The following is a 27,778-nucleotide window of genomic DNA, read 5'->3' on the forward strand; positions in this document are numbered from 1 at the left end:
TTTTCAAGAATCATTGGACTCCGGCATGTTTCCTGAGGACTGGAAAACTGCAAACGGCACTCCGCTCGTTCAGAAAGGAGGGAGGCAGCAAAAGGGACCTGACCTCAGTGGTTGGGAGTATATCAGAGTCAATTGTTAAAGGTGAGGGTGACACAGGACAAGATAGGACAAAATCAGCATGGTTTCCCAAAGGGAAAATCTTATCTGACATACTTGTTGGAATCCTTTGAGGAGATTACAAGTAGGATAGATAAAGGGGATGCAGTGGATGTTGTATATTTGGACTATCAGAAGGCCTTTGACAGAGTGCCATACATGGGGCTCTTACCAAGTTAAGAGCCCATTGGTATTACAGTAAAGTTATTAGCATGGTTAGAGCATTGGCTGATTGGTAAGAGACAGTGAGTGGGAACAAAAGGATCCTTTTCTGGTTGGCTGCCAATAAATAGTGGTGTTCTGCAGGGGTTGGTGTTGGGACCACTTCTTTTTATGCTGCATATCAATGATTTAAATGATGAAATAGATGGCTTTGTTGCCAAGTTTGCTGATGATACGAACATTGTGGAGGGGATGGTAGTGTTGAGGAAATAAAAAAGCTGAAGAAGGACAGATTAGGAGAATGGGCAAGACAGTGGCAAATGAAATACAATGTTGGATAGATAGATAGATAGATAGATAGATACTTTATTCATCCCCATGGGGAAATTCAACTTTTTTTCCAATGTTCCATACACTTGCTGTAGCAAAACTAATTACATACAATACTTAACTCAGTAAAAAAAAAAATATGATATGCATCTAAATCACCGTCTCAAAAAGCATTAATAGCTTTAAAAAGTTCTTAAGTCCTGGAGGTAGAATTGTAATGCATGGTCATGCACTTTGGTAGCAGAAATAAATGTGCAGACTATTTTCTAAACGGGGAGAAAATCTAAAAATCTGAGATGCAAAAGGACTTGGGAGTCCTTGTGCAGAACACCCTTGCAGACTGAGTTGGTGGTGAGGAAGGCAAATGCAATGTTAGCATTCATTTCAAGAGGTCTGGCATATAAGAGCAGGGATGTGATGCTGAGGCTTCATCAGGTACTAGTGAGGCTTCGCCTTGTTAACAGTATTGGGAACAATATTGTGAACAGTATTGGGCTCCACCTCTAAGAAAAGATGTGCATATATTGGAGATGGTCAGAGGAGGTTCACAAGGATGATTCCAAGAATGAATTTCTCTGGGTAACCCGAACGGATACAGCTCCTGTGTTCCTTGATGTGGGCTTCCACCGTGTGTCACATCTGGCCAAGATACGCTGCTCCACATTCACATGGAATCCTGGAAAGGCCAGCTGATCTGGGTCCCAGGACTAAATAATCAGGAGGGATGGACGATGGGGTGTGAATACCACCAGAATACAAATGCCCAGGAATCATCCCTGATGAAGATGGCATAGTTTGTCATCAAAACCTCGGTTAAAATCAATACCCGTACACAGCTGGAAGCACAAGAAGTATTTATTCATCATATGCATATTTTGATAATAAATTTGCTTTGACCATCCATGAGACTCAAAAACAGTCACTTACCTGAGCAGTAAGGCTGATCAAGACCTCCACCCACTAACCCACCTGTCGACACACCCCATCACCAGTACTTTATCATTTCCTGTCAGAATCACCTTATGCGCCTACATGGACATACAATCAATCTATGTATAAAGGCCATCTTATGTATTTATATTTATTGTGTAATATTTTTGATTATTCTGCTTTTTTGTGCTGTATTGGATCCAAAGTAACAATTATTTTGTTCTCCTTTACACATGTGTACAGGAAATGACATTAAATCTTGAATTGGACAACTTGGTTGACATAAGCAAGTTGAACAAAAGCTTTGTGTTGCATGACTGACAACATGCTGAAATAAAAGCAACATTTTTCACACTGGAGTGATTCCTCACAAAATCTAGTTTGAATGGCCAGGTATTTCTGGAGGAGGAGGGCAGAGGGGAAAGGGAATCATATTTTGCTTTCCTTTTGAAACAAGGGAAGCTAACAAGTAACTACAAAGTGTTGCTGTATATAATATGTAAATCCAAGAGAGATAACTTTAGTCACTTTCTGTCTCAATTAATATTTCAAGAATAAAATAGCAGCAGTTTCTAATTTCAGTGCTGGATTAGGTTTGTTGTTGACTTTAAAATGTTACGAGCTTTGAAAGCAACAATAGAGCCTCTTGGCAACATTTCAATGGGAACCTCACTCAGAGTTTATATATCCAGAATGCCTGGAGCACAAATCAAAGCACTATCCTTTGGATAAAAATCTGCTGCTCAAAATTCACCGCCCCATGAAGACTTTACTATGCTGTCTCTCTCAGCTATTAACGCCATCTCTCTTCAAAATTCTCACCCACTGTTCTTCATGTCCACTATTTAGTTCTGTGATCAGAAGCTCATAGAATGTTGCAATACAGTGCAGGTCATTCAGCCTACAATGTTGTGCCAATTTTCGAACCTACTCCAAGATCAATCTAACTCTTCCCTCTCACATAGCCCTCCATTTTTCATTCATCCTTGTCCCTAGCTAAGAGTCTCTTAAAAATCCCTAATGTATCTGCCTCTACCACCACCCCTGGCATCATGTTCCACACATCCACCACTCTCTGTGGAAAAAAATCCTATCTCAGACTTACACTCCCCTGCATTTTCCTGCAATCAACTTAAAATTATGCTCCCTCGAATGAGCCATTTCGGCCCTGGGCAAAAGTCTCTGGCTATCCGCTCTATCTATGCCTTTTATCATCTTGTACACCTCCATCACACCAAAGAGAAAAGCCCTAGCTTGCTTGACAGTACCCGACAGCAATTCAGTTTTCATAAAAGGGTTCAAAAGATAAAGCAGTGGTTTAATTTATCTGATAAAATACACCACAAAGTGAAATAAAAGCAGAGACCCTGTGACCACAGCAGCATAGGAAGTGTGGAGGAAAGTTTCTATTAATACGTTAAACTAAAGTAACACACACAAAATGCTGGAGAAACTCAACAGTTCAGACAGCATCAGTGGAGCGGAATAAAGAGTTGACGTTTTGGGCCAAGACCCTTCATCAGGACTTCCCAAAACATCAACTGTTTATTCCTCTCCAAAGGTGCTTTGTGACCTGCTGAGTTCCTCCAGCATCTTGTGTGTGTTACTCTGGACTTCCATCATCTGCAGCATCTCTTGCATTTATGCCTTCAACGCTTTTAGTGTGTATTTAATAAAGCCCAAATGAAGTATAAACTTGGATATACTTGGGGTTGTAAAGAGAAAATTAGCATAAATTTTCATTACATTCTAATTATTTTAGGTAGTATACCATATTCATTTAAGAAGGATTTGTTAAGTAACTTTATTACTTAGCAGCTAAACTAACAGTTTACCACCTTTCTCATTTTGCAGTGGCTAAGTATTAGCCCATTACCCACATAATGCAATTGTTTTAATTAAGCAGCCTATTAACTAATTCATTCCTATCTAGGGAATTTTCCTTAACTTATCATAAAAGTGATAGATTTTTCAGAGGAACCATTTTGGCTTCTTTGTCTTCACATCCATACACCTCTTAGCATCAATTCTCAGCTCTTATTTACAAAGAATTTTTTTTTTGTATTTGTATGTTTGTATTTGTACTTTGTATTTGATATTTGTAAACTGAAATCTTGGAATTAAGACTGCTCATCATTCCTGACTCCTGGAAGAACCCAAAGGATCAACCCCAAGGATCCAACAATAGGAAAGAAATCAAGGGACATGGGACTTGTGCTTGTTAAATCACTGGCATGTAATTCAGGCAGAGTGCAACTAGTTCAATTGAAGCCCTCTAACTTCTGTTTCCTTGAGCTATACAACTTCAGTGAATGAAAATACAGTATATTTGATTTAAAAATACTTAGTTGAAGATACACCTCTGAATGTTTGACTGATGGAGCTCTTTTCTGAGGGAGTTTAGTCATTTTTCTTTCACTATCCTACAGACGGAAAACACAACTCATCATCAACTCTCCAAGGAAACTACAAACAATTTAGATTTATGAATGAGGTGCAGATCACATCAACACTCAGGAGACACTCCTTCAATGCTGAATTTTTAGTTAGGTGTATATCCTATAAATTCCTTTTCTTGATAAAGTAAATCAACAATTAACTCTGTATTTCACCAGGTACAGCAGTGTGCAAAAGTCTTAGGCACATGTAAAAAAATTCTGTAAAGCAAAGATGTTTTTAAAATAAAAAGAAAAAATTCTAAATATCAAAGAATTATCTATAAAGAGCAGTAAGCAGTAAAAAACTAAATCAAATCAATTTTTGGCGTGACCACACTTTGCTTTTAAAACTGCATCAAGTCTCTTAGGTGCCTGTCATGCAGTTTTATAAGAAAATCAAAGGGTAGGTTAATCCACGAATCTTGGAGAACTTGCCACAGTTCTTTTGCAGACTTTGGCTGTCTTGCTAGCTTCTGTCGCCCCAGGTAATCCCAGACAGTCTCAATGTTGTTGAGATCAGGGCTCTGCAGAGGCCAAACCATCTGAAACCAGATAAAAAATCTATGGGTGCCTAAGACTTTTGCACAATACTGTAAGTAGTTCTTTCCAATGAAAGCAGTATTAGGCCCGTCAGCCCACCGAGTCTGCTCATGGTTGATTTCTTTGAACCTCTCATCCCCATCTTCCTGCCTTTTTAATGTTACCTTTGTCACACTTACTATCCAAGAACCCATTAACCTTCATTTTAAATATAAACAATGATTTAGTTTCCACAGCCATCTGGGGCAATGACCTCCAAAGATTCATTACCTTCTAGCTAAAGAAACTCCTCCCCACCTCTATTCTAAAAAGACATCCTTTTATTCTGAGGCTGTGCCCTCTGGTTCTGGACTCACCCACTACCAGAAACCTACTCTTCACATCCACTCTATCCACTACCTTCAATATTCAGTAGGTTTCATTGATATCTTCCCTCATCCATTTAGACACCAGTGAGTACAGGCTCAAAACCATCAACTGTTCTTCATACGTTAACCTCTTCATCTCCAGATCATTCTCCTAACCCTCCCTGGACACTCTTCAGTAGCAGCACATCCTTTGTTATACATCGGGCCCTTAACTGCTCACAATATTCCAAATGTGGTTTGAAGAATGCTTTATGAAAACATTGTTTTTATATTCTATTCACTCAAAGCAAATGCTACCACTGCATTTGCCTTCCTTACAACAAACTCAACCTACAAGTTCATCTTTAGCAATACCTGCACGAGGACTCCCAGTCCCTTAGACTCACCACTTTCTGAATTTTCTCCCCATTTAAAAAAAATCTATGCCATTATTCCTTCTACCAATGTGCGTGATGGTGCATTCCACCTATTAATTGGCTATTACCAACACACATACCGAAATTCAGCATAAAGCTGTTGTTTGCAAGCCATTTTGGGGAATCTGACCATCCAGCTGTCATTCTTCTGTCAGCATACAGGCAGAGGCTACAGGGCAAGGCTCCAGGAATAAGGACAACAAAATGGTGGTTACGGGATGCAGGATAACACCCACAGGATTGCTTCAAGTTGGTGGACTGGGCCACGTTCAAAGACTCAGCAAATATGCCACAGTTAACACGAGCTTTATAAAGTCAGTATTGGATGAGTGCATCTCCACAAGGTCGTTCAGAGTCTTCTCCAACCCGAAGCCCTGGGAGAACCAAGTGATCCACAATCTGCTGAGGGCCATATCACAGGTGTTCGGTTCCGGCGACCATGCAGAGCACAAGAGGTCCAGGCAACACCTGTCTCATGTGTGAAGTGGCATGTGATCTGTCCAGGGTCCAGCACGCAAGTGCCATTACAAAGAAAGCACAGGAGCACCTCCTCTGTCTTAAAAGTTTGCGAAGATTCGACATGACATCTAAAATTTTGCAAGGACTTCTACAGCTGTTTGGTGGAGTGCATCACAGTCTGGTAATGGGAACACCAATGCCCTTGAATGGAAAATCCTACAGGAACTAGTGGATACGCTCAGTCCCTCACAGGTAAAGTCTTCCTCACCACTGAACACGTTTACAGGGAATGTTGTTGCAGGAAAGCAGCATCCATCATCAAGGCCACCCTCCCACCATCCAGTCTATGCTCCTTCCTCACTGCTGCCATCAGGAAGAAGGTACAGTCGGCCCTCCTTATCCGCGGGGGATTGGTTCCGGGACTCCCCGTGGATCCCCAAAAACGCAGATGCTCAAGTTCCTTATTTAACCTGTCCCAGTACGGTGGTCTTTAGGACCCAGCGGAACCCCGGACTTTATTTAACATGTTCAGTGCGGTGGACATTAGGACCTGGCGGCACAGCTCTGAATCCACAATGTTTCTGTTCACGAAAATAATCATGATCACGATTGAAAATAAGGTGGAAATAATAAAGCGATCGGAAAGAGGTGAAACATCATCGGTCATTGGAAAAGCGTTAGGCTAGAGTCGGTCAACGATTGGAACAATTTTAATGGAGCATGGGAAAGGCCCTGCCCCGATGAAAGCTACAATTGTTACTAGCAACGCAGTGGTTTAATTATTGAAATACGTATGTTTCTTAAGTGTTTTATATGCATAGAAAGGTAAAATATGTACTATATACTAAGAAAAACGTTTGACTGACGCTAAATAATACCGGATGTACCTGTTCCGACTTCAAATCCGACTTAAAGACGGACTCAGGAATGGAACTCATTCATAACCCAGAGACTGCCTGTACTTTTAAGTCATTTCTAGATTACTTATAATACCTAATACAATGTAAATACTATGTAAACTGTATTGTTTTAGGGAATAATGACAAGAAAAAATAGTCATGCTCAAACAACGAGTGCTGGAGAGAGAACTTCCGGGTTTTCCCCATCCGTGGTTGGTTGAATCTGCAGATAAGGAGGGCAGACAGTACAAGAGTCTCAAGACCTACACCACCAGGTTCTGGAACAGTTATTACCCCTCAACCATCAGGCTTTTAAACCCGAAGGCATAACTTGACTAACCCCAACACTGAACTGTTCTCACAACCTACGAACTCACTTTCAAGGATTTGTCATCTCATGTTCTTGATATTTATTCATTATTATTATTTGTGTTTCTTTATATTTATGGTGAATGCCCACAAGAAATGAATCTTAAGGTTACTATGGTGACATATACCTACTTTGATAATAAATTTACTTCAAACTTTGATCCAGACAGATCCAGACCCCTACACTAGTGTGCCACCCCCACTTACCATGAGGTAAGTGGGGTAGCACACTAGTGTAGGGGTTAGTACAATGCTTTACAATACCAGCAACCTGGGTTCCATTCCCACCGCTGCCTGTAAGGTGTGTGTACGTTCTCCCTGTGCCCAGGTGGGTTTCCTCAGGGTACTCCCATAGTCCAAAGACATACTGGATGGTAGGTCAATAGGTCATTATAAATTGTCGCATGATTAGGCTAGCATTAAATCGGGAGATCACTGGGTGGCGTGGCTCAAAGTACCAAAAGGCCTATTCCATGAAGTATCTCAATAAATTTTTTAAAAATTTTAAAAATCAGAATAAGCTGCTACAATTACAGAGAAAGTGCAATGCAGATAAACAACTAAGGTGCAAGATCCATGGAAAAATAGACAGCTGCCAAAAAATTAACTAAGTTCATGACATATACCAGTGATATTGAACATGATTCTGATTTAAGAGAAGTTTGGACAAGTATATCAATAGGAGGGGTAATGGAGGTGTATTGTCCAGGTGAGGATCTATGGGACTAGGCAGAATAATAGTTTGGCAGAGACTAGATGGGCCAGTTGGAGCTGTACTGTGCTGCTCTAAGACTCTGAAAGTAAATATCCAGTTTCTACTCCCACCGATTTCACTGGTCAGCTTGTTAGTCTCACCCTCCTTCCTTCCTTGACAACATTTAATTAGATGAATGATTTACTACCTACTATTTGCTTGCAAAGCTATGATTCCTGCAGTTTGTGGTGTCGCAGGACAAAGACTGCTTGGTCAGAGTTAATGAATCTTGTTTGCACTGAACAAGCTCCACAATTCCTTCTCACTAACCCCAGCTCCCCCTTCAATTTTCACTTTAATCACGAACGAAAGATTCCTTCTGGAGTCAGTAACCTACAGACATCTAGAGTCTTTGACTGAAAAACAGAGTCAATAAGAGACAAACTTTCCAGTTCTTTTTCCACTGGCAGGAGCTGATAGATCAGGGATTTCTTTGTGAAAAAGGGCCATGTTTACAATTGGAGTGTTGGGCCCAAGACTACAGAAGTAATTACCAACTCATGTTTGCTGGAAGGCAGAGTTACTAAGAGCTCAAGAACATGACAGGAGAGAAAATACTCAGTGTTCAAGTTGCTTGTGCAGAGTCTAATCTGAGGTTGGTACCAGCACTCCTGGAACAAGCATTGGAAGTCTTATTAAAAAACATCTGGTAGAGTGGTGGCCAAGGCATTGAACTACAAACTGAGGACTGTAACTTCAAACGATCATATATTCATAGATTATGGATTGTATAATGCAGAAAAGGCCCTTCCTCCCACTGAGTCCACACCAACTATTACGCACCCAGTTAAGAAGGACCCATTTTATTCTCCGCAAACACTCATCAACAAGGTTTTACCTGCCTGTATGTTCCAGGGGCCCTCTGATAAAAGGTCTCAGCACGAAACATCAACTGTCCATTTCCCTCCAGAAGTACTGCCTGACCAGCTGAGTCCTTCCACCACTCCGTGTGTTGCTACAGATATCCAGCAACTGCAGTCTTTCCTGTGTCTGAATTCCATTACTTAGTGTCCAAACCCCGCCTGAACAACACACTCATTCTTTTGACCACCATAATACATTTCATCACCTTTGTTTCCATGCAATCATTTTGATTTAGCGCCTCTATTCACAGCTACATTTGCCAGTCCTGATGAAGGGTCTCAGCCTGAAAGGTTTTTTGTTTATTCCTTTCTATAGATGCTGCTCAACCTGCTGAGTTCCTCCAGCATTTCCTGGGCACTGCACTGGATCTCCAGCATCTGCAGAACCTCTTGCTTCAATACAAGGGGAAATTGCAAAATGAGACCTTTGGCTGTTGGTCATACTCTCCCTTCAGAGACTTGGGTTCACCTTGGGTGATGAGATGGAGATAAGTCTCTACCAAAGGAGGTATAAGGCACTCCTTCCCTTCACTAGCCTGCAGGTCACCCTCGGAAAATGTGTAGAACCTGCTTAGCCCACCCTGATCAGGGTCACATGAAGCCATGGAAGCAGGTGGTGGGTGGTCATTAGAGCAGCTGGTGCACATACAAATCCTGGTTATGTGACCACTGACACCAGGCAGACAATCTCTGAAGAGTATTGATAATGACTGGGGTCACCTGTCTGTAAAGACAAGGGCCAGAAGGCAATGGCAAACCACTTCTGTAGAAAAACTTGCTAAGAACAATCATGGTCATAGACCATGATCGCCCACGTCATACAACATGGCACATAATGATGATGATGATGATGATAGGTTCACTTTAGAGGAATTATCCTCACTGGTACGGTAGGGCAGTTCCAAGCAAATACAGCAAAATTCCTTTTTCCGGCACACTTGGGAGTTTGGAGACACCCGCCTGGCAAATTTTCCAAATAATCAGATGTTATCAGATGAATTCATTGCCACCGAAGGCTGAGGAGGCCAAGTTACTGGGTATATTTAAAGCAGAGGTTGATAGGCTCTTGATTAGTAAGTGTGCCAAAAGTTTCAGGGAGAAGCCAGGAAAATGGATTTGAGAGAGATAATAAACCAGAAGTGATGGAATGGCAGAGCACACTTGATGGGCTGAATGGCCTAATTCTGTTCCTACATCTCTAGGCCTTATATTTATTCCTATAAAACCCCAACACGTCTTTAATTCACTTTTAAGATATTACATGGCAGTGTAATACATTTTCCAGTTGATACATTGAACTTCAAGGGAGAATGCGTTCACTTCCATCCCAGTGACATTTATTTAGAGATACAGTGCAGAACAGGCCCTTCTGGCCCTTTGAGTCACACCACCCAGCAACCTACCGATTTAATCCCATCCTAATCTGGGGAAAAAGACCAATTAACCTACGAACTGCTTGGTCTCTAGACTGTGGGAGGAAACCCGAGCACCCAGAGGAATCATGCATGCACACGCGGGAAAGTACATACAAACTTGCTTACAGCCGACGCCGGAGCTGAACTCTGAACTCTGACACCCTGAGCTGTAGTAGCATCACACTAACCACCACGGCGGCCATCAGCACAGAATTCTGGGTTGACATGCACGTGCAGCTTCCAGGCACGTCAAGCTGCACGTGTTGCTGTTTTATATTAGGATTTTAAACCAAAGTCCTAGCGGCTCTCTCAGGTGGACACAAAAGATCCTACAGAACACCTCTGAGGTATCACAAAGGGGCTATCCACTGCATGCAGACCAAAACTTAGTCTTACTTAACATTCTGTAAACATACAACTTGATCATTATCATCTTGTCCACCATGTTTCCTACTTGGAATATACTCAAAAACCCCACAGCTTGTAAAACACTGAAAGGGATATGATACCATAAGATCATGAGAAATAGGAGCAGAATTAGGCCATTCAGCCCATCAAGTCTGCTCTGCCATTCAGTCATGGTGATTTATCCTCCCCCTCAATCCCACTCTCCTGGCTTCCCCCCAGTTACTTCTGACACCCTTATTAATCAAGAACCGATCAAACTCCACTTTAAATATACCCAATGACTTGGCTCTCACAGCTGTCTGTGGCAATGAATTCCACAGATTCACTCCCCTCTGGCTCGAGAAATTCCTACTCTGTTCTAAAGAGACGTTTTTCTGTCCTAGGCTGTGCAAGTCTACCTTGTGCGAGAGTGACAACGTTTTAAAGAGCAGATCATTGGTTGTTAAAGCACTTTGGAGAATCTTGTGAATATGAAAGATAGTTCAAAGATTCGAAGTACATCTATTATCAATGTACAGTATCTATACAGAATACAACTCTTAGATTGCCCTATGCCGACAGTCACAAAACAAAGTAACACCATGTAACACCGTTCAAGATAGCATCAAACTCTCAAGACACAAAAAAAAACAAATTGTGCAAATAGCAAAAAGCAAGTGGACGGCGCACAGAATATCAAACATCAAACCTGGAGCCCAGCGAGTTCAGCCCTTAAGTCCTGGCTCTTAGAATGACCCACCTTCATCCAGGTGCATGATGAACTGATAGTGTTTTAAAGACTTAAATTAACTATTCCCATTTTAGCCAGCTACAGCCGAGAATCACAACTACATGCAAGGTCTGTACAGTTAGCAAAGATGCTTTAATACGATTGAACAAACTATCATTGCTTAAAACTGACAGAAATAATGCCAACTGTGGCCGTAATATCCCAGCTAGGAGGACTTCCCATCGGAAGCATGGCAGTCGCTCCGGGCTCAAGTGTGTTTAAAAAAACAAGGCTTTCGACTCTCAAATACCGACTATATTGCTGGTAAATATACAGCCTCTGGTAAATAAAATTGATGATGTCATAGCTGGGGTACTGTATCAGGAGCATATTAGGACCCCATGCATCCTCTGCTTCACGGAATCCTAGTTAACCCCTTCCACACCAGATGCATCGAGTGAGATTGACAGGTTTACTATACACTGTCAGGATAGGACTGACAAATCTCTCAAAAACAGAGGTGGAGGTGTATGCCTCATGACCAACTCCTCTTGGTGCATAAATGTGTCATTGTTGTCCCAATTCTGCTCAGCAGACCTGGGATATCTCACAATGAAGTGTCAGCTATTTTACCTGCTGTGAGAGATTTTGGCGTTTATTTTGGTAGTGGTGTACATTCCACCTCAGGCCAATGTCAAACAGGCTCTGTATGATCTGAGAAGTGGGATCAACATACACAAAACAACACACTCTGATGCCTTCAGTATCATTTTGGGTGAGTTTAACCAGGCCAGCTTGAAAAAGTCACTAAATAATTACTGTCAACAAATCACCTGCAGTACCAGAGGAAACAACACACTGGCCCACTGTTACACCACCGTAAAGAGAGGTTACTGTGCTAATTCACACCTGACCTCAGAAAGTCTGATCACTTGGCTGTACGTCTACTCCTTGAGTCTAGGCAGAGACTGAAGGCTGTGGCACCAGTTGTGAGGACCAAGAAGGTTTGGACAAGGGAAGCACAGGAGCGCCTACAGGACTGCTTTGAATCAGTGGACTGGACTGTATTCAGGGATTTATCTTCGAATCCCGATGACTATGTCACAGTTGTTACCGACTTCATTAAAATCGGTGTGGATGAGTGTGTGCCTATGAAAACTTGCTGTACATTCCCAAACCAAAAGCCGTAGATGAACCAGGAGGTGTATCGTCTGCTGAGGGCTGGATCTGTGGCATTTAAGTCTGGTGAGCAAAGTCTGTACAAAAAAAAACGGGTATGATTTGTGGAGGGCCATTTCCAGAGCGAAGACACAATCTGAGTGAGGCTGGAGGTGACATCAGATGCATATCAACTCTGGCAGGGTTTGCAGGACATTACTTCTGACGAAGCAAAACCCAATAGCATGAATGGCAGAAACGCTTCACTACCCGACCAGCTCAATGCCTTCTATGCCCACTTTGAAAGAGAGAATATAACTACAGCTGTGAAGATCCCTGTTGTACCCAGTGACGCTCTGATCTCTGTCTCAGAGGCTGATGTCAGGCTGTCTTTTGGGAGGGTGAACCCTCAGAAGGTGGCAAGCCCAGTGGAGTACCTGGTAAGGCTCTGAAAACTTGTGCCAACCAGTTGGTGGGTGTATTCAAGGACATTTTCAACCTCTCATTGCTACAGGTGGAAGTTCCCACCTGCTTCAAAAGGAAAACAATTATACCAGTGCCCAAGAGGAGTAGTGTGAGCTACCTTAATGACTGTAGATGTGAGTGATACTGGATGACAGTGATTAAATGCTTTGAAAGGTTGGTCATGGCTAGAATCAACTCCTGCCTCAGCAAGGACCTGGACCCACTGCAATTTGCCTATCGCCACAATATGTCAACGGCAGATTTAATGTCAATGTCTCTTCACACGGCTTTAGACCACCTGAACAATACAAACAGCTAAGTCAGGATGCTGTTCATCGACTATAGCTCAGCATTTAACACCATCATTCCCACAATCCTGATCTATAAGCTACAGAACCTGGGCCTCTGTACCTCCCTCTGCAATTGGATCCTTGACTTCCTAACCAGAAGACCACAATCTGTGCGGATTGGTGATAATATCTCTTCCTCGCTGATGATCAACACTGGTGCGCCTCAGGGGTGTGTGCTTAGCCCTCTGATCTATACCCATGACTGTATGGCTAGGCATAGCTGAAATGCCATCTATAAATTTGCTGATGATGCAATCATTGTTGGTAGAATCTCAGATGGGGACGAGAGGGCGTACAGGAGCAAAACATACCAGCTAGTTGACCGGTGTCACAGCAAAAACCTTGCACTCAATGTCAGTAAGACGAAAGAGCTGCTGGTGGACTTCAGAAAGTATAGGACGAGGGAACGCAAGCCAATTGTCATAGAGGGATCCATAAGCAGAGAGAGTAAGCAATTTCAAGATCCTGGGTGTCAAGATCTCTGAGGATCTAACCTGGTACCAACATATTGATGCAGCTATAAAGAAGGCAGCTACATTTCATTAGAAGTTTGAGGAAAGTTGGTTTGTGACCTAAAATACTCAAATACCTCTATAATCATACCAGGGAAAGCATTCTGACAGGCTGCATCACTCTCTGTACAGCATCCATCATTAAGGACCCCACCATCCAGGACATGCCCCCTTCTCACTGTTACCATCAGGAAAGAGATACAGAAGCCTGAAGGCACACACTCAGCAGTTCAGGAACAGCTTCTTTTCTTCTGCATCCAATTCCTAAAGAAACATTGAACCCATGAAAACCACCTCACTTTGTTTTATTATTTCTGTTTTTGCACTATTTTAATTTCACTATTTAATAAATATTTTTTTTACTGTAATTGATTTACTTTTTTTCTTTCTATATTATCATGTATTGCATTGTACTCCTGCTGCTAAGTTAACAAATTTCACGACATATGCCAGTGATATTAAACCTGATTCTGATTCTACTTCTGTCTCAGCTGAGTCCTTTCGGGAAAACAGACCTCATCCTTCAAGCTGATCGATCTCACCACATCTTTGATTACAGCCTCAACATCCTGTTGCAAGATGCACAGAAGTTTGGTTGAGTGATGCATTCAGAGTTGTTCAATATTGCACTGCACTTCCAAAACAGCATTGAATAGAAAACAAAGATTTAAAGATTAGCTTCGTTGTCACATGCATGTCAGTGCATACAGTGGAATATGTCATTTGCGAAAACGAGCGACACAGCCCAAGGATGCTGTCAAGATCCACCATGTTTCCAGCACCAACATAGCATGCACACAATTTACAATCTCTTACTAACCCGTTTGTCATTGGACTGTGGGAAGAAATCAGAGCATGCAAAGAAAACCCACACGGTTTCAGTGATAACGTACAAACTCCTTACAGACATGGTGGGAATTGAAACCCGATATCTGAAGCTGCAGTAGTGACATTTATGCTACCATTCTGCCCACTTATATTATTTTCTTAAGATTATTTGCTCAAACCCTAAGGCTGGGCCTCTCAAGCTAAAGAGGTTGAAGAGGTTACAGCTACTTGAAATAAGCTGACAAGTGTTCAGGGTGAGTCAATACAATAAATTCAAGGTGCAACTTCAGCAAATCGTTGTACAGTCTGGCCAAATTGAAACACTTAAATAGAAAATGGTGGGAAAATTCAGAAGGCCAGCAGCACGTACTTTGATCAACAAGATGATCAAGCACTTACTCTGTTTTCAAACCTTTATAAATCAACCAGGAATGGGGTCACGTCAATTTTAAGGCTTTAACAACAGGACTGCACCTGCAAATGAATCACAACTTTGTGCACTCTATCCTTTGAGAGAGCAAAGCTTTGCACACTGAAATAAAACATGCGTTTGCATGTTTCCTGATGCAGCTCATACAGAAAATACCCCACAGCAAGACTGAGCTTCATACAGAATAGTTAAATAGAGGAACAAGCAATTGTTTGAAGGGGTGAGTGGGTGCGAGCGTGGGAAAAAGGCTAGTTTTGCTGTTGTCCCGCCTTGTTCTGTGTTGTGGCTGCTGCTGCTTGCATTGTTCTGCCAAGCATTGTGGGTACACTATGTTAGCGCCGCAATGCGGGCAACACTTGCGGGCTGCCCCCAGTACATCCTTGGATTGTGTTGGTTGTTAACTATGCGTTTTGATGCATGCGCCTGGCAAATACATCTCAATCTGAATCCGGTTAACACTGTGACCAAATCCACAAAGCCAGTTACATAAATCAGACATCCAGTCCTTGTTTAATAATTACAAATATCTGGGGTTTTCAGTATCTGCACACTTTCCAAATGGTATTTTTTTATTCCAATCATAGAGAAAAACTCCCAGATGCAATGCTCCTACGATAACAAGGGGAGCTAATCTCATCTCTGAATACTATTCTGGAAACTTCCAATACTGGTCACACACACGGCTTTGAAAATATTGAAATATAGTATAGTGTCCCTGAGTGGTCATGAATATGAAAGTAAAGCCTTTACTTAAAATTTACCAGCAAAACCACTACACTAAGTTGTAAAAAAAAACTGCTCTATGTCAGTTTAGTGCTCCACATGGGCCTCCACTCAACCGACATCACCTAATCCCAGCAAACTGCCTCTTCCAAAAGCTCCCCTCAGGAAAGCACTGTAGGCCTATTAAAACAAAAACTTCACGCCCAAGCCTACCTACAAACCAAAGAGAAGGCAGCTTTTTTGTTGGAGAAAGAGAAAGCTTGAATTTAGATTAAAAACAGAAACTTCTGAAACTACAGAGTGGGTTATGGAGCAGTTTGGTGAGGAACTTCTTGTGAGGAGAGACACAGATGTTTAGGGAGGAAGCCCATGAGGTAGAAAAATGGAGAAAGGTTAGTCATGATCTTGAAATAATGAGCAACACACCACAGCAAATTCCTAATACATATAAATGTACAGTACTGTGCAAAAGTCTCTGGTACATATATATACAGCTAGGATGTCTAAGACTTTTGCACAATACTGTATTGGTCAACGTGGAGCAGAGAGTGAGTTTGCAAATCTGGCAGGAGCAAAGGAAGTCGGGAATGGCAAGGGTGAAGTGCTACGCAAGGGGTGTGGGACAGGTGGGAGAGAAGGAGTGCCAAGGGTGGGTGGTAGTGAATGTGCAGACACGTCCAGCCCTGAGACACCAGGCAAGGTCATTTGATTCCAAACAATTGATTTATTGATCATTACAGAATCTCTCTGGTGTTTCCCAATCCCTCCCCTTTCCCTTCCCCTTTTCCCAACCATGATATCCCTCTCCCTGCCCCCTTCCAACTCTTAGTCCATAATGGAGACCCTTATCAGGAACAGTTTTATCATCACTCACAAATGTCAGGAAACTTGTTTTTGTTTTGCAGAAGCAGTACAGTGCAAATGTCTTAGGCACCCTATTTTTTATTATATATACACATATTTTATATGTCTAAGACTTTTGCACAGTACTGTAGATGGTGAATAAGGTTGATCGTTGACACTTGATTCTTCAGATAGCCAAGAGTCACTGTTCATAAATGTGTTTATGCACATATAATTAAACTGAAGCCAAAACAACCTTCTTCAGAATGATCCTGGCTGAAAATTAATGGGACAATCAGTTCTATCTCCTTTCCGTTGGGGTGAAATAAGTCCAAGAAGTGATTCCAAAGCAGGGGGAAAAGCATCAGTAATTCCTAGTATATTCATAGAGCTCAAAACTGTACTAGAGTGCCACTCACACTCAAACACAAAAACAAGGAAGGTCAACCTAGGAAGGGAAGGACTAAATGAAGACAATTGAAGGCAAGATTATCTGTTCTCAAAAAGAGACGTACTGCTTCCTGCCACTGGATAAACTGATGAGTAGAAACAAAACTATGTCTCAGCATATGGCTTGACATTAGTAACAGATAAAAATAGACCAGCACGCTCACATGGTTCAATCGAATCTCGATGAATGCTGATACTTCAATGTTGCTTATCACAAGAACAGCTATTAAGAGCACAAATAACTCTCAATGCTCAACAAGGAATTCGGCCTTCAACTAATTTCTACAGGCAACTTTAGATTTATATAAATTCAGGAATACCTATACTGCAAAACTTTGGGCAAACTTTCAGTTGCAGAGGGAGGCATCAACTCGCAGCGTCTACAGTTTGGTGGTGGGTTTACTTGGGATAGAGGTATTGAAAGAACAACTGTAGTCAATAAACAATAGTCTGACGTAAACACAAGAAATTCTGCAGATGCTGGAAATCCAGAATAATGCACACAAAATGCTGGAGGAACTCAGCAGATCGTCAGCCTCTATGGAAAAGAATAAAGGGCCAACTTTTCAGACTGAGACCCTTCATCAGGAGTCAGAATAGCCTGATATGGGTGTTGTTAGGGTCCAGAAGCTCCTGAGATGAGCATGGGGCCATTGAAATGGTGGGTTTAAGTAGACCTGTTTCAACAGTAGACAAATTGCAATTGGTCAAAGATGTCTGAAAAGTGGAGTTGATGCGTGCCATGACCATTTCACGATGGTAAGACATCAGAGCCACCTTGCAGTAGTCATTAAGACATATAATCTTGTTTTAAGCTCAATTGTACATTTAATCAAAGTTTGGATAGGTACATGCATATATGTCAAACTCAAGGCCCGCGGGCCAAATCCGGCCTGTGGTGGAATTATCTTTGGCCCGCGAGATAATATCTAATTACTATTAAAGCTGGCCCCAGTAATCGAAGTGCCTATGGCGTATGATATGGCTAATGCTGAGTTTATTCAGGTACCAGGTTTTCAGGGTTTTTAGTGTTTATTCGGCAGTCTTGCTCGGCAGTCTTCTTCATAAGAAACGGAATTTGTAAAGTGAAACACTTTGTAGTTATAGCAGAGACTGAGACGTATGAGAGCAGGCTGAAAAAACGGAGGCAACGAAAGCTGCGTTCGCACGCGTCCGACTGATCCGGCCCGCATGAAGCTGCATTTTGCTCAATCCGGCCTGTGACCTAAAATGAGTTTGACACCCCTGGGTACATGGATGAGAAAGGCATGGAGCGCTATGGTCTGGAAGTTGAGACTGGACAGAAGACCAGGCTGGCAAAGATTAGATAGGCTGAAAGGCCTGTTTATGTTCTGTAGTGCTCTAGAGTAAGGTGGAAACCAAGGTGTCATTGACAATAAAGGAAATATCCTTGGTCAGTCAGGAAATCAAGTGGTGGGAGTGGTTGAACAAGAGAGTACAAATGTTGGAATCTGGTGCAGAATACTAAAAGCCAAAGGAACTCAGATCAGGCAACACTCATAGAGGTAACTGGACAGTTGACATTTCAAGTCAAGGCCATTCATCTGGACCGTTCTTCCAATAAATGGATAGTTGACATTTTGAGGCAAGATCCTTCATCTGGATCATCCACTTCTTCCACAGAAGCCATGGAAGAAGTGGATGATCCAGATGAAGGGTCTTGACCCAAAATGTCAACTGTCCAGTTATTGGATGAACAGTCCGGATGAATGGTGTCCTGAGTTCCTGTATCTATTTGTGAGAGGCTAAACATGTGTTTGAGGCCCCCAAACAATATCAGCAGAGAGATATGAGGAGACAACACCAAGCAAAATACTTAGATGACCTACCTGCCAGGAGGTGGATACCTTGGAAAGTCAGTCCCTGTAACTGATGCTAAATATATACAATTACATTAAACTTTAAGCATAGTAATGTAGCATTTGATCCAATGAGCTTAGACTAGTTGAGGAAATAATTCCTGTTTGCAATTAGGAGAACACTAAAGAAAACAAAAGCCAAGAAGAAACAAATCACAGTAATATATCAAATAGTTATTACATGTTATTATACAATATCATACGGCATTTAGCAAAATAACTGACTTTGCTCCCAAAGGTTTATGTGAATAATTAAAGTACACACAAGGCTCCTTCTTCATCCTGGATACACTGCAAGCATAGTTCTGACAGACTATGATGACTAGGAGAATAAATTAAGTGAATTTTTTTTAAAAGCACAAGATACAGATTTAATAATCAGACACAAGAATTTGACAGCATAGGCTGAAAGATGAACACTGAAAATACAAGTGATAGAGACACGAGTTTCTGCAGATCCATAGAAATCTTGAGCAATACACACAAAATGCAAGAGGAACTCCAAGTGTGTTGACCAATGCCTTATAAAAGCCTCAGTATTACGTCTTTGCTTTTTTTTATTTTCTAGTTATCTCTGTATGGAAGTTAACCTACTCCAAAGGTGGACCAAGCTGTTGCTCTGGTTTTCTGCTTTGCTAAATTAAGGTAGGGCGCCACGGTAGCGTAACAGCATGCCGTTATTACAGCTTGGGGCATTGGAGCTTGGTGTTCGATTCCAATGTCATCACTAAGGAGGTTATATGGTCCTCACCATGGAACACATGGGCTTTCTCCGGTGTTGCCCACAGTCCAAAGACACAGCAGTTGGTAGGCTAACTGGTCACTGTAAAGGTTAGGCTAGGGTTAGATCGGGAGTTGCTGCTCGAAGGACCAGAAGGGCCTTTTCTGTGCTGCACCTCCAAATAACAAAATCTAATAAATCTTATGCAAAGAGAGTCTTTGCTGTAGGGGTTTTATGATGGCTACAGTAAACAAAATGTATTTCCAACAACCCACAATAATGTTAGCAGCAGTCAAGGGCCAGAGCAAAGGTTAAGCTCCATCTTTCACCTTGCCCTTAGTCCCATTTCAACGGTTACCTAAGTAGCAATCATTTTGTCAACAGCCTGAGAAAAGGGAAACACCGACAACAGATGTCCTTTCATTGTATTCCCATTACTTGTACCACCTTCCTTTACACACCAGATGCAGGCAACTTGGTTAATTACTCCCTTTGTCCGAACACGGCAGTTTTAATCTAGTGAAGTCTAATTATGAAAAAGTCTTAATACTTTAAAATGCATGACATTCTGCTTGTCTAAAAGATTTATTCCCTAGAATGGAGAAAATTGAGGGGAGATTTGATGGAGGCATACAAAATCAGTGAGTGGGGTGGAGATACGTCTCTACCAGAGGAGGTGTAAGGCACTCCTTCCCTCCACTAGTCTGCAGGTCCACCCACCACCACCCCCCCCCCCCCCCCAGATCAGGGTCACACGAAGACACGGGAGCAGGTGGTGGATGGCTGTATGAGGAGCTGGTGCATATCACAAGTCCTGGTAATGCAACCACTGACGCCAGGCATACAATCTTTGAAGGGCACTGATAATGGCTGGGGTCACCCGTCTTGTAAAGACACTGCCCAGAAGAAGGAAGTGGCAAATGACTTCTGTAGAAGACCATGATTATCCATGCCACATAACACAGGGTATAATGATGATGATGATACAAAATTATGAAGGGTATAGATAGGATAAATGCAAGCAGGGTTTTTCATCTGCGATTGGGTGAGACTAGAATAAGAGGTCATGGGTTAAGGGTGAAGGGTGTGTACTGAGTGTACTGAGTATGTTAATCAAAATGGCTTCTTTGTTTGTTAAAAGTAAAAATGCTTCTTTGTTATGCTAACTGGTGAGAGAGTGTTTTCTCTCGAAGCTTGTTTGGGTTATAATTACTGATAACGAGAATTGTATTCGTTTGTTAACCAATTGGGATAGATGTTATTCTCTCGTGTGGGTCTGTGAGCTGTTATTGAGCGGACATTTGGGGAGTCGGGAAGGTGACCGCGAGGAAGGCGGACTGGTGCTGGAGGCGCTGCTGGTCGATCACCGAGGATGGTCCCAGGTGCACAGGGTCGTGGAGGTCGGAGAAGATCAAAGAGTGAATGGAAGACTCAATGGTTGAGCTCCAACGATGTGCACTAATTGACTGAACCCTGATAAGTTCTGGCACCTTTTCTTTATTTTCTTTTCTTTCATATATATTGTATTGCTATTAATCACTTAGTTCTAGTAAGATTTATAAAGTGTATTCTGTAAACATACCTGGTGTGCGCTTGATATTGTGTGTGCGAGTTTGTATTAGCGTGTATTTCACAGCATCCACGTATTCGGGAGGTGCAGTTTGGCAAGTGGACGAATCTTCCCCTAGACATACACCAGCCAATCGCGTAAGTGTTACAGGTGAAAGATGAAATGTTAAAGGGGAACATGAGGAGGAACTTCTTCACTGAGAAGGCAGTGAGAGTGTAGAATGAGCTGCCAGTGCCAGAGCTGGATGCCGGTTTGATGTCAACATTTAAGAGAAGTTTAGATAGGAACATGGATGGGACGGTCATGGAGGGCTATGGTCCAGGTGCAGGCTAATGGGACTAGGCAGAATAATAGTTCGGCATGGACTAGATGGGCTAAAGGGCCATTTTCTATGCTGTATTGTTCTATGATTATGATATATAAAGTGTGTCGGTGACTGGAACATACACAGGCATACAACCTGGGGCATGTACATGAGGCTGAAATTGGGTCGGGGCAAGCAGAATGAATTACATGCATGTAATAGATTTAAAGTTTGAAGTACATTTATTATAAACGTATGTATCCAGCACTCAACCTTGGGATTCATCTTCTTACAGGCAGCAAAGAAACACAAGATAACCCATTTAAAGAAAAAAAATACCTACACAACAAGACCATTAAAGTGAAGATGGCAACTGAAAGAATTGGGAAGAAAAAGGACAACACAGCAGAAGAAAAGCGGGAAATGAATCTGAAGCAGGTAGGAAGGAATAAGAACTCCATCTGATTATCTGTGTATGAGTACAAGGGAGTGAGCAGGCAAAGAAAGTGGTATTTGCCTGTCAGTCTGATGGCATCCCCAAGAACTCTACATTGGATAGAGGGGCTTGTTTCCCAGCTGTATAACTGCTGCTATAAACACCGGGTCACTGCTTCCACTTAGGGGTGAAATAAGCCCCGACACCAAAGCGGAGACTGCCACATCTCAAAAGCAAACAGCAAAAAGATGACTGCAAAATTGCATCCAACTCTAGAAAAACAAGAGGTGTTGAGCTTCCACTCACGGGCAAAACAAATCCCTGTTCTGATCCCAATTTGCTCAACACTATGAGTCAACATGCAGAAACACCTTGGGACATTGGCAAAAGAAGATAATACCAGCATTTGATATCCAGGTTTTTTTGACTTGGTTTGAAATGATGAAACACTACACAAAGGAAAGGGAAACTGACTGTCAGCAGAAACAAAATAATCCTTGTCGGGGAGAAGCCCACTCCAAATCAATGACAAAACATTGACGATCAGAGGAGAATGAACATTATATGAAAATTTAAAAAATAAAATAATAAATCATCAATAATGAACTCAGACCCCATACAGAACCACCTTCCACACTGGATAACAATCTACATGATCTACAGCCATCATGGAGCACGTCTGCAGAAAGACAAGATAATTCAGCATCTTGTTGTCCTTACCTACCACCCCATAAGCCTCTGCATCCACCACGTTATCCTCCACAACTTCCGCCATCTCCAAAGTGATCCTGCCACTAAATAGACCTTTACCTTCCCCCAACCCCATCCCTTTCCACAGGGATTGAGCCCTCCCTGATTCCCTTGTGCATTGATCCCTCCAGGCACTTATCCTTGCAAGCGACCGAAGTGCTACACCTACCTATTCAGCTCCTCGCTCACCTCCATTCAAGGCCCTAAGACAGTTCTTCCAGGTGAGGCAACACTTCCCCTGCGAATCTGCTGGGGCAGTCTATGTGGCCTCTTCGACTTTGGTGAGACCCGTCGTAAATTGGGCAACCACTTCATTGAGCATTTCCGCTCTATCCTGCAAAATCAAAACTTCCCGATGGCCGAACATTTTAATTCCCATTCCAATTCTGAAAATACTGGAAATGGTGTCTCACAAACCTATCTACTCCCATTTCTCCCACCACCTACCAACACAGGGGGCAACTTTACACCTACTCGATGACCTGGAAGCACATCTTGGGATGAGGAAGGACACCAGAAGGCCTGATGAAAGCCCATGCAGTCACATGGAGAACATGCAAGTTCCACACCAACAACACTGGAGGTCAGGAAAGAATCTGAAGCATTGTAAATGAACGTCAGTGGAATTTCCTGCAGTGGCCACTGAGTCACACTCTTGCACTCCCGAGTAGAAAACTCAATAATGCACTTGTCCACAGTATGTTCTGAACCTATTCAAAACACCTTTGTGCATGGATTCATTAGACCTCCCTGTCTTCTAGTTTTTTTAATCATGTAGAAAGTTCTCTTGTACCTTTTAAACCCACTGCCAGTGTTCTCCCGTACTACACAAATGGATTAGAGTGTAAAATTACAATTATTCTCACAGTTTAATCTTTCCCATGCTTACTTGCACTTTTGTATAATCATCTGCATAGTGTAATTGTTCTGTGAATTTTCCAGTAATTATAGTATAATTGATTCTGTATTTTTCTAGAAGCTTCTGAGTTTTCAGTAGGAGATGTCACTCAAACTGAATCTGGTTATTTCATGGGTTAATTGTTATCACTGGAATGTCTTGTTATCTTTCTAGTTGGAGCTAGTTTTTATATAAGACCACCACAACTTCTTTGTGCTTTGTCTTTCTTTTCTTTATTCAGTTTCATTCTTCCTTCCTTTACTCTTTATGAACAAAGAAAAACAAATTTTATGCCTCGTTCTTGACTTCCAAAGGACCCCTGGATAGCAAAATCATCAGATCCAGTGGTGTAAAGGGAATACAGATAACTGAGAACTCCCTCAAAAAGGTACAAGACTGGTTGAGCCCAGCCTAGGTTGAGTCTGTTCTGCAGTGCGGCAGCCTCTCAATGAAGGTGAACAAGCGGCCCCATCACATGCACGGTAGACCAAAGACAACATGTTTTTACACATAGCCATAATTACACCATGTCAAGTACAACACCTCAGTACAGGACAACTTGTCAAGGCATGGTTGAAATTCAGTGCAATTACCCATTATCATAACACCATCATAGATTTTTGTTAGAGAATGCATGCTTCACATCAGTTATATATTAGAACATTAGAGTTAAAAATCACAAAATTTAGAAATGTGAACATGTGCAGCCATCATAGTTCATATAAACATTTTAAAGAGATAATATGAACAATATTACAGCGCTTGCAGTTAATCTGCATTGGAGAGGAAGGTGAGGCAATAAGTCCAGGTTTAAACACTTCTGCTGTGTGTAACACATTAACATTGCAATATGGTTATAATGGAAAGATGAGAAGATGTATAAACACTACCAGGTTTTTACATACAACCACTATCAAGCAAAGAACAAACTTACACTTGTCTAACAACATCTTGCACACATGGGTAACATAAAATGTATTGGTTGCCTAAAACAAGTGAAAAATCATTGCTCATTTTTAAACACACAAGGTAGCCATTTTCACTGCCAGTGCATCTGAACAACCTGTTGTGTTCTAGAGAACGCACACAAAGGAAGAACGCAAACCACTTCACATCTCTTATATATGTGAAAATCCGAGTTAAAATCACAAAATTTAGAATTGTGAATATTAACATGCATTGCCATCTTAGATCATACAAACATGTAAAAAAAGATGACGCGAGTGATGTTACCAAACTGCCAGTAACCCTGCTTTGGAGAGAAAGATGATGTAATAACTCAAGGTATTAACACTTCCACTGAGCGAACCTGAGTAACACATTAACATTGGCTATATGGGTACAATGGAAAAGATGTATGCATGCAGCAAAACATTTTTACACACAACCACTATCAAGCAAAGAACAATCCAACAACTCCTTTGTTAATCTTATCTCCCTGTCCCAGACACGGGCAAAACAAAATGTATTGGTTGGCTTAAACATGTGAAAAATCATCGCCTGTGTTTAAACATGCCACAAGGAAACACAGCTGAACAACCTGTTGTGTTTTAGACAGCACATACAAAGTAAGAATATTAGCATTCTCTGAAGATGCCAGGCTGAGAAGAATATAACACCACTTCTACATCTCTGAAATCAATTCTGAACATTTTATTTACCACTGAATGACCGCTTTGAAAGTGGAAGCTTGTTTGCCGAGTTACAAGTCCAGGCATAGATATGGTGATTTCATCAGTCAGTTCAATCACAACTGAGGTGCACACAGAAAGATTTATGTTGTCTGCCTAGTGTCTGATACGCAGAATCCCATCACCAGTTTCTGCTCAGAACAACTGGGAATTCTTACAGGTAAAATTTTAAAGATTGAAGAATTTGTGCATACACTGACATTAGCCGAGATTGAGGCAATCTCAAGTCTATCACGCTAAACAGAATCAGCAGGTTTCATTAACCAGGATGTCTGTTGAAGTAGTTCATTCTACATCACCCTATTTATCAGAGAAATGTCTTCCATCATTATCTAGAAAAAAGTGGGTTGAACTGCAGCCCCTTGTGACTACCTTGTACATCAGAATGAAATATAAAATATTGCTGGCTTTATGCTATTGGGACCAAACTGCAATGACATCAGCCCAAGGCAATTTTGTACTCAGAAAATAAGTATACAGAATAATGGATGCATCAAAAGAGAAGAATGTTGCAAGGCAAGGACAGGGCTTCCAGCTAAAACTAAAGCCAAAATTGTGGAGTTTACTAGGAATAATTCAGGACTGACTGAAATAACTTTATTAAGCTTTTTCAATCAAAATCTTGAGCAAAGACTCAGTGCACAAATGAAACTCAACTTGTTAATGTTCTCGTCGGAAACCAGAGACCAATTGCGTTGCAATTCACTGACGGTTCACTAGCATTCACCAAGTTAAAACACTGAAAGGCAATTTAGCAATTCACCAAGGGGGGGGGGGGGTGGATATCTGCTCCAAGAATAAATTTTCTTCAGGAGAAAAAAATCTACTGCTAATTGGCAGCAGATCAATCCTTTAGACTTTTGTTCCCTTTCGAGCAGTCTCATGATGCACATCTTCCGAAAATAACAGTCTTGCACAGCAGGACCTCAGGGCACAAGTTGTAAACAGCTATGTTAGTTTTATCCCATTCAGAGACCTGCACACACTCAGAAATTCACATGGCCTGTCTGTGGAGATCTGCCTCGGTCAGTTCAATCACATACTAATCCGATGGCTATAAGCTTAAAAAAAACTTACTTGACCAAAGAGGTGAAGAAGATTAAAACCGGGAACCAGCTGGGATGCATTGTGAATTTCTTCTTTCATATAAACTTGCAGCATAGCTGCAAGTTGCCCAAGGCCTTCTTTCATTTCTTCACTCATCTCTTTGACATCTGTGAAGCAACGAACAAACTTACCATCAACCACAAGAAAATAATGTTTCATGGCAACAGGCATGAATTTCCAGCATCTGCAGAATCTCTAGTGTTAATGTTTGATGGCAGCTGTTCTGTCTGGACACATCTACTCCCCAATTCAATTCAGGGAAGCCACAAGCATATATCTCTACAGCTTTGACAGGTAAATAACATACATGAAGCTGATAACAACTGGGTGCCACTCATCTCAATGTACTGGGCAGTGACGTTCGGGACAGGTGATCAATCTAAACCGTGGTAATTGTTCCCTTCAAACCATTGTGGTGACAATTGGTGCAATTTGTTTTCTGTTTCAATGAGACAGAGGCCGGTGGCAAAAAAATAGTAAATCATGCCAGAAAGTGTCCTTGTCCCATAGGACATGGCTATCTTATGTATTTATATTTATTGTGTCCTTTATCTTTCGTGGGGTTTACTTGGGTTGCATCAGATCTGGAGTAACAATTTTTCACTCTCCTTACTGTTGTTTATAGGAAATGACATGAATTCAACAAATAAAATAAGGATTGATGGGTGAGCAGCCTGTGGTTTGCCGAGGTCACAGTCTCCATAAATGTGTCCCTCCTGTTTGGAAGCTTGGGGCTCATTCCCTCTGGATAACTCCATACATCCTTCGGGATCACCTGCCTCATCTCTGTGAAGCCTCAGATCAAGCCGACACCAGAAGACCATGAGACATAGGAGCAGGATGAGGTCATTTGGCTCATTGTGTCTGCTCCACCGTCTGCTATTCTCCATCTAAACCCCATTCTCCAGCCTTCTCCCCCTAGCCTTTGATATCAACCTCCACTTTAAATATACCCAGCGACTTGGCCTCCACAGCTGTGATGGCATTGAATTCCACAGACTGACCACCTCTAGCAAAAGAAATTCTTCCTCATCTCTTTTCTAAAGGGACATCCTTCTATTTTGAGCCTGTGCCCTCTGGTTGTAGACTCCCCACTGAAGGAAACATCCTCTCTACATCCATTCTATCTAGGCCTTTCAATAATTCAATAGGTTTCGATGAGGCATCCCCTCATTCTTCTAAAATCCATTATGCATCTGAATAGGATAAAGCCACATAATCTTGCTTTTCTTAGGTACCAGACTGACTATGTGCTGTTTTGCATGACTTGGGTGATCATGTTCTTTCTACAACCATTATTGTTCTCGGCAAATTTTTTGACAGAAGTGGCTTGACATTGCCTTCTCCTGGGCAGTGTCTTTACAAGTTGGGTGACCCCAGCCATTATCAAAACTTTTCCAAGATCGTCTGCTTGGCGTCAGTGGTCCCATAAACAGGTCCTGTGAT

At 41.8% G+C, this 27,778-nt stretch overlaps 1 protein-coding gene across 2 annotated transcripts in view; it reads right to left on the reverse strand.

The window, feature by feature from the left end:
- Positions 1-27,778, reverse strand: part of smyd3 (SET and MYND domain containing 3) — a 998,764-nt gene that overhangs the window by 672,712 nt on the left and 298,274 nt on the right. For both annotated transcript variants that reach the window (XM_073050456.1, XM_073050457.1), the window contains exon 5: positions 26,303-26,439. In XM_073050456.1, the coding sequence (XP_072906557.1) occupies positions 26,303-26,439 (137 nt within the window). The remainder of the gene's footprint in view (positions 1-26,302; positions 26,440-27,778) is intronic.

The sequence above is a fragment of the Hemitrygon akajei genome, chromosome 7 (genome assembly GCF_048418815.1).
Source record: "Hemitrygon akajei chromosome 7, sHemAka1.3, whole genome shotgun sequence".
Taxonomy (NCBI): Eukaryota; Metazoa; Chordata; class Chondrichthyes; order Myliobatiformes; family Dasyatidae; genus Hemitrygon; species Hemitrygon akajei.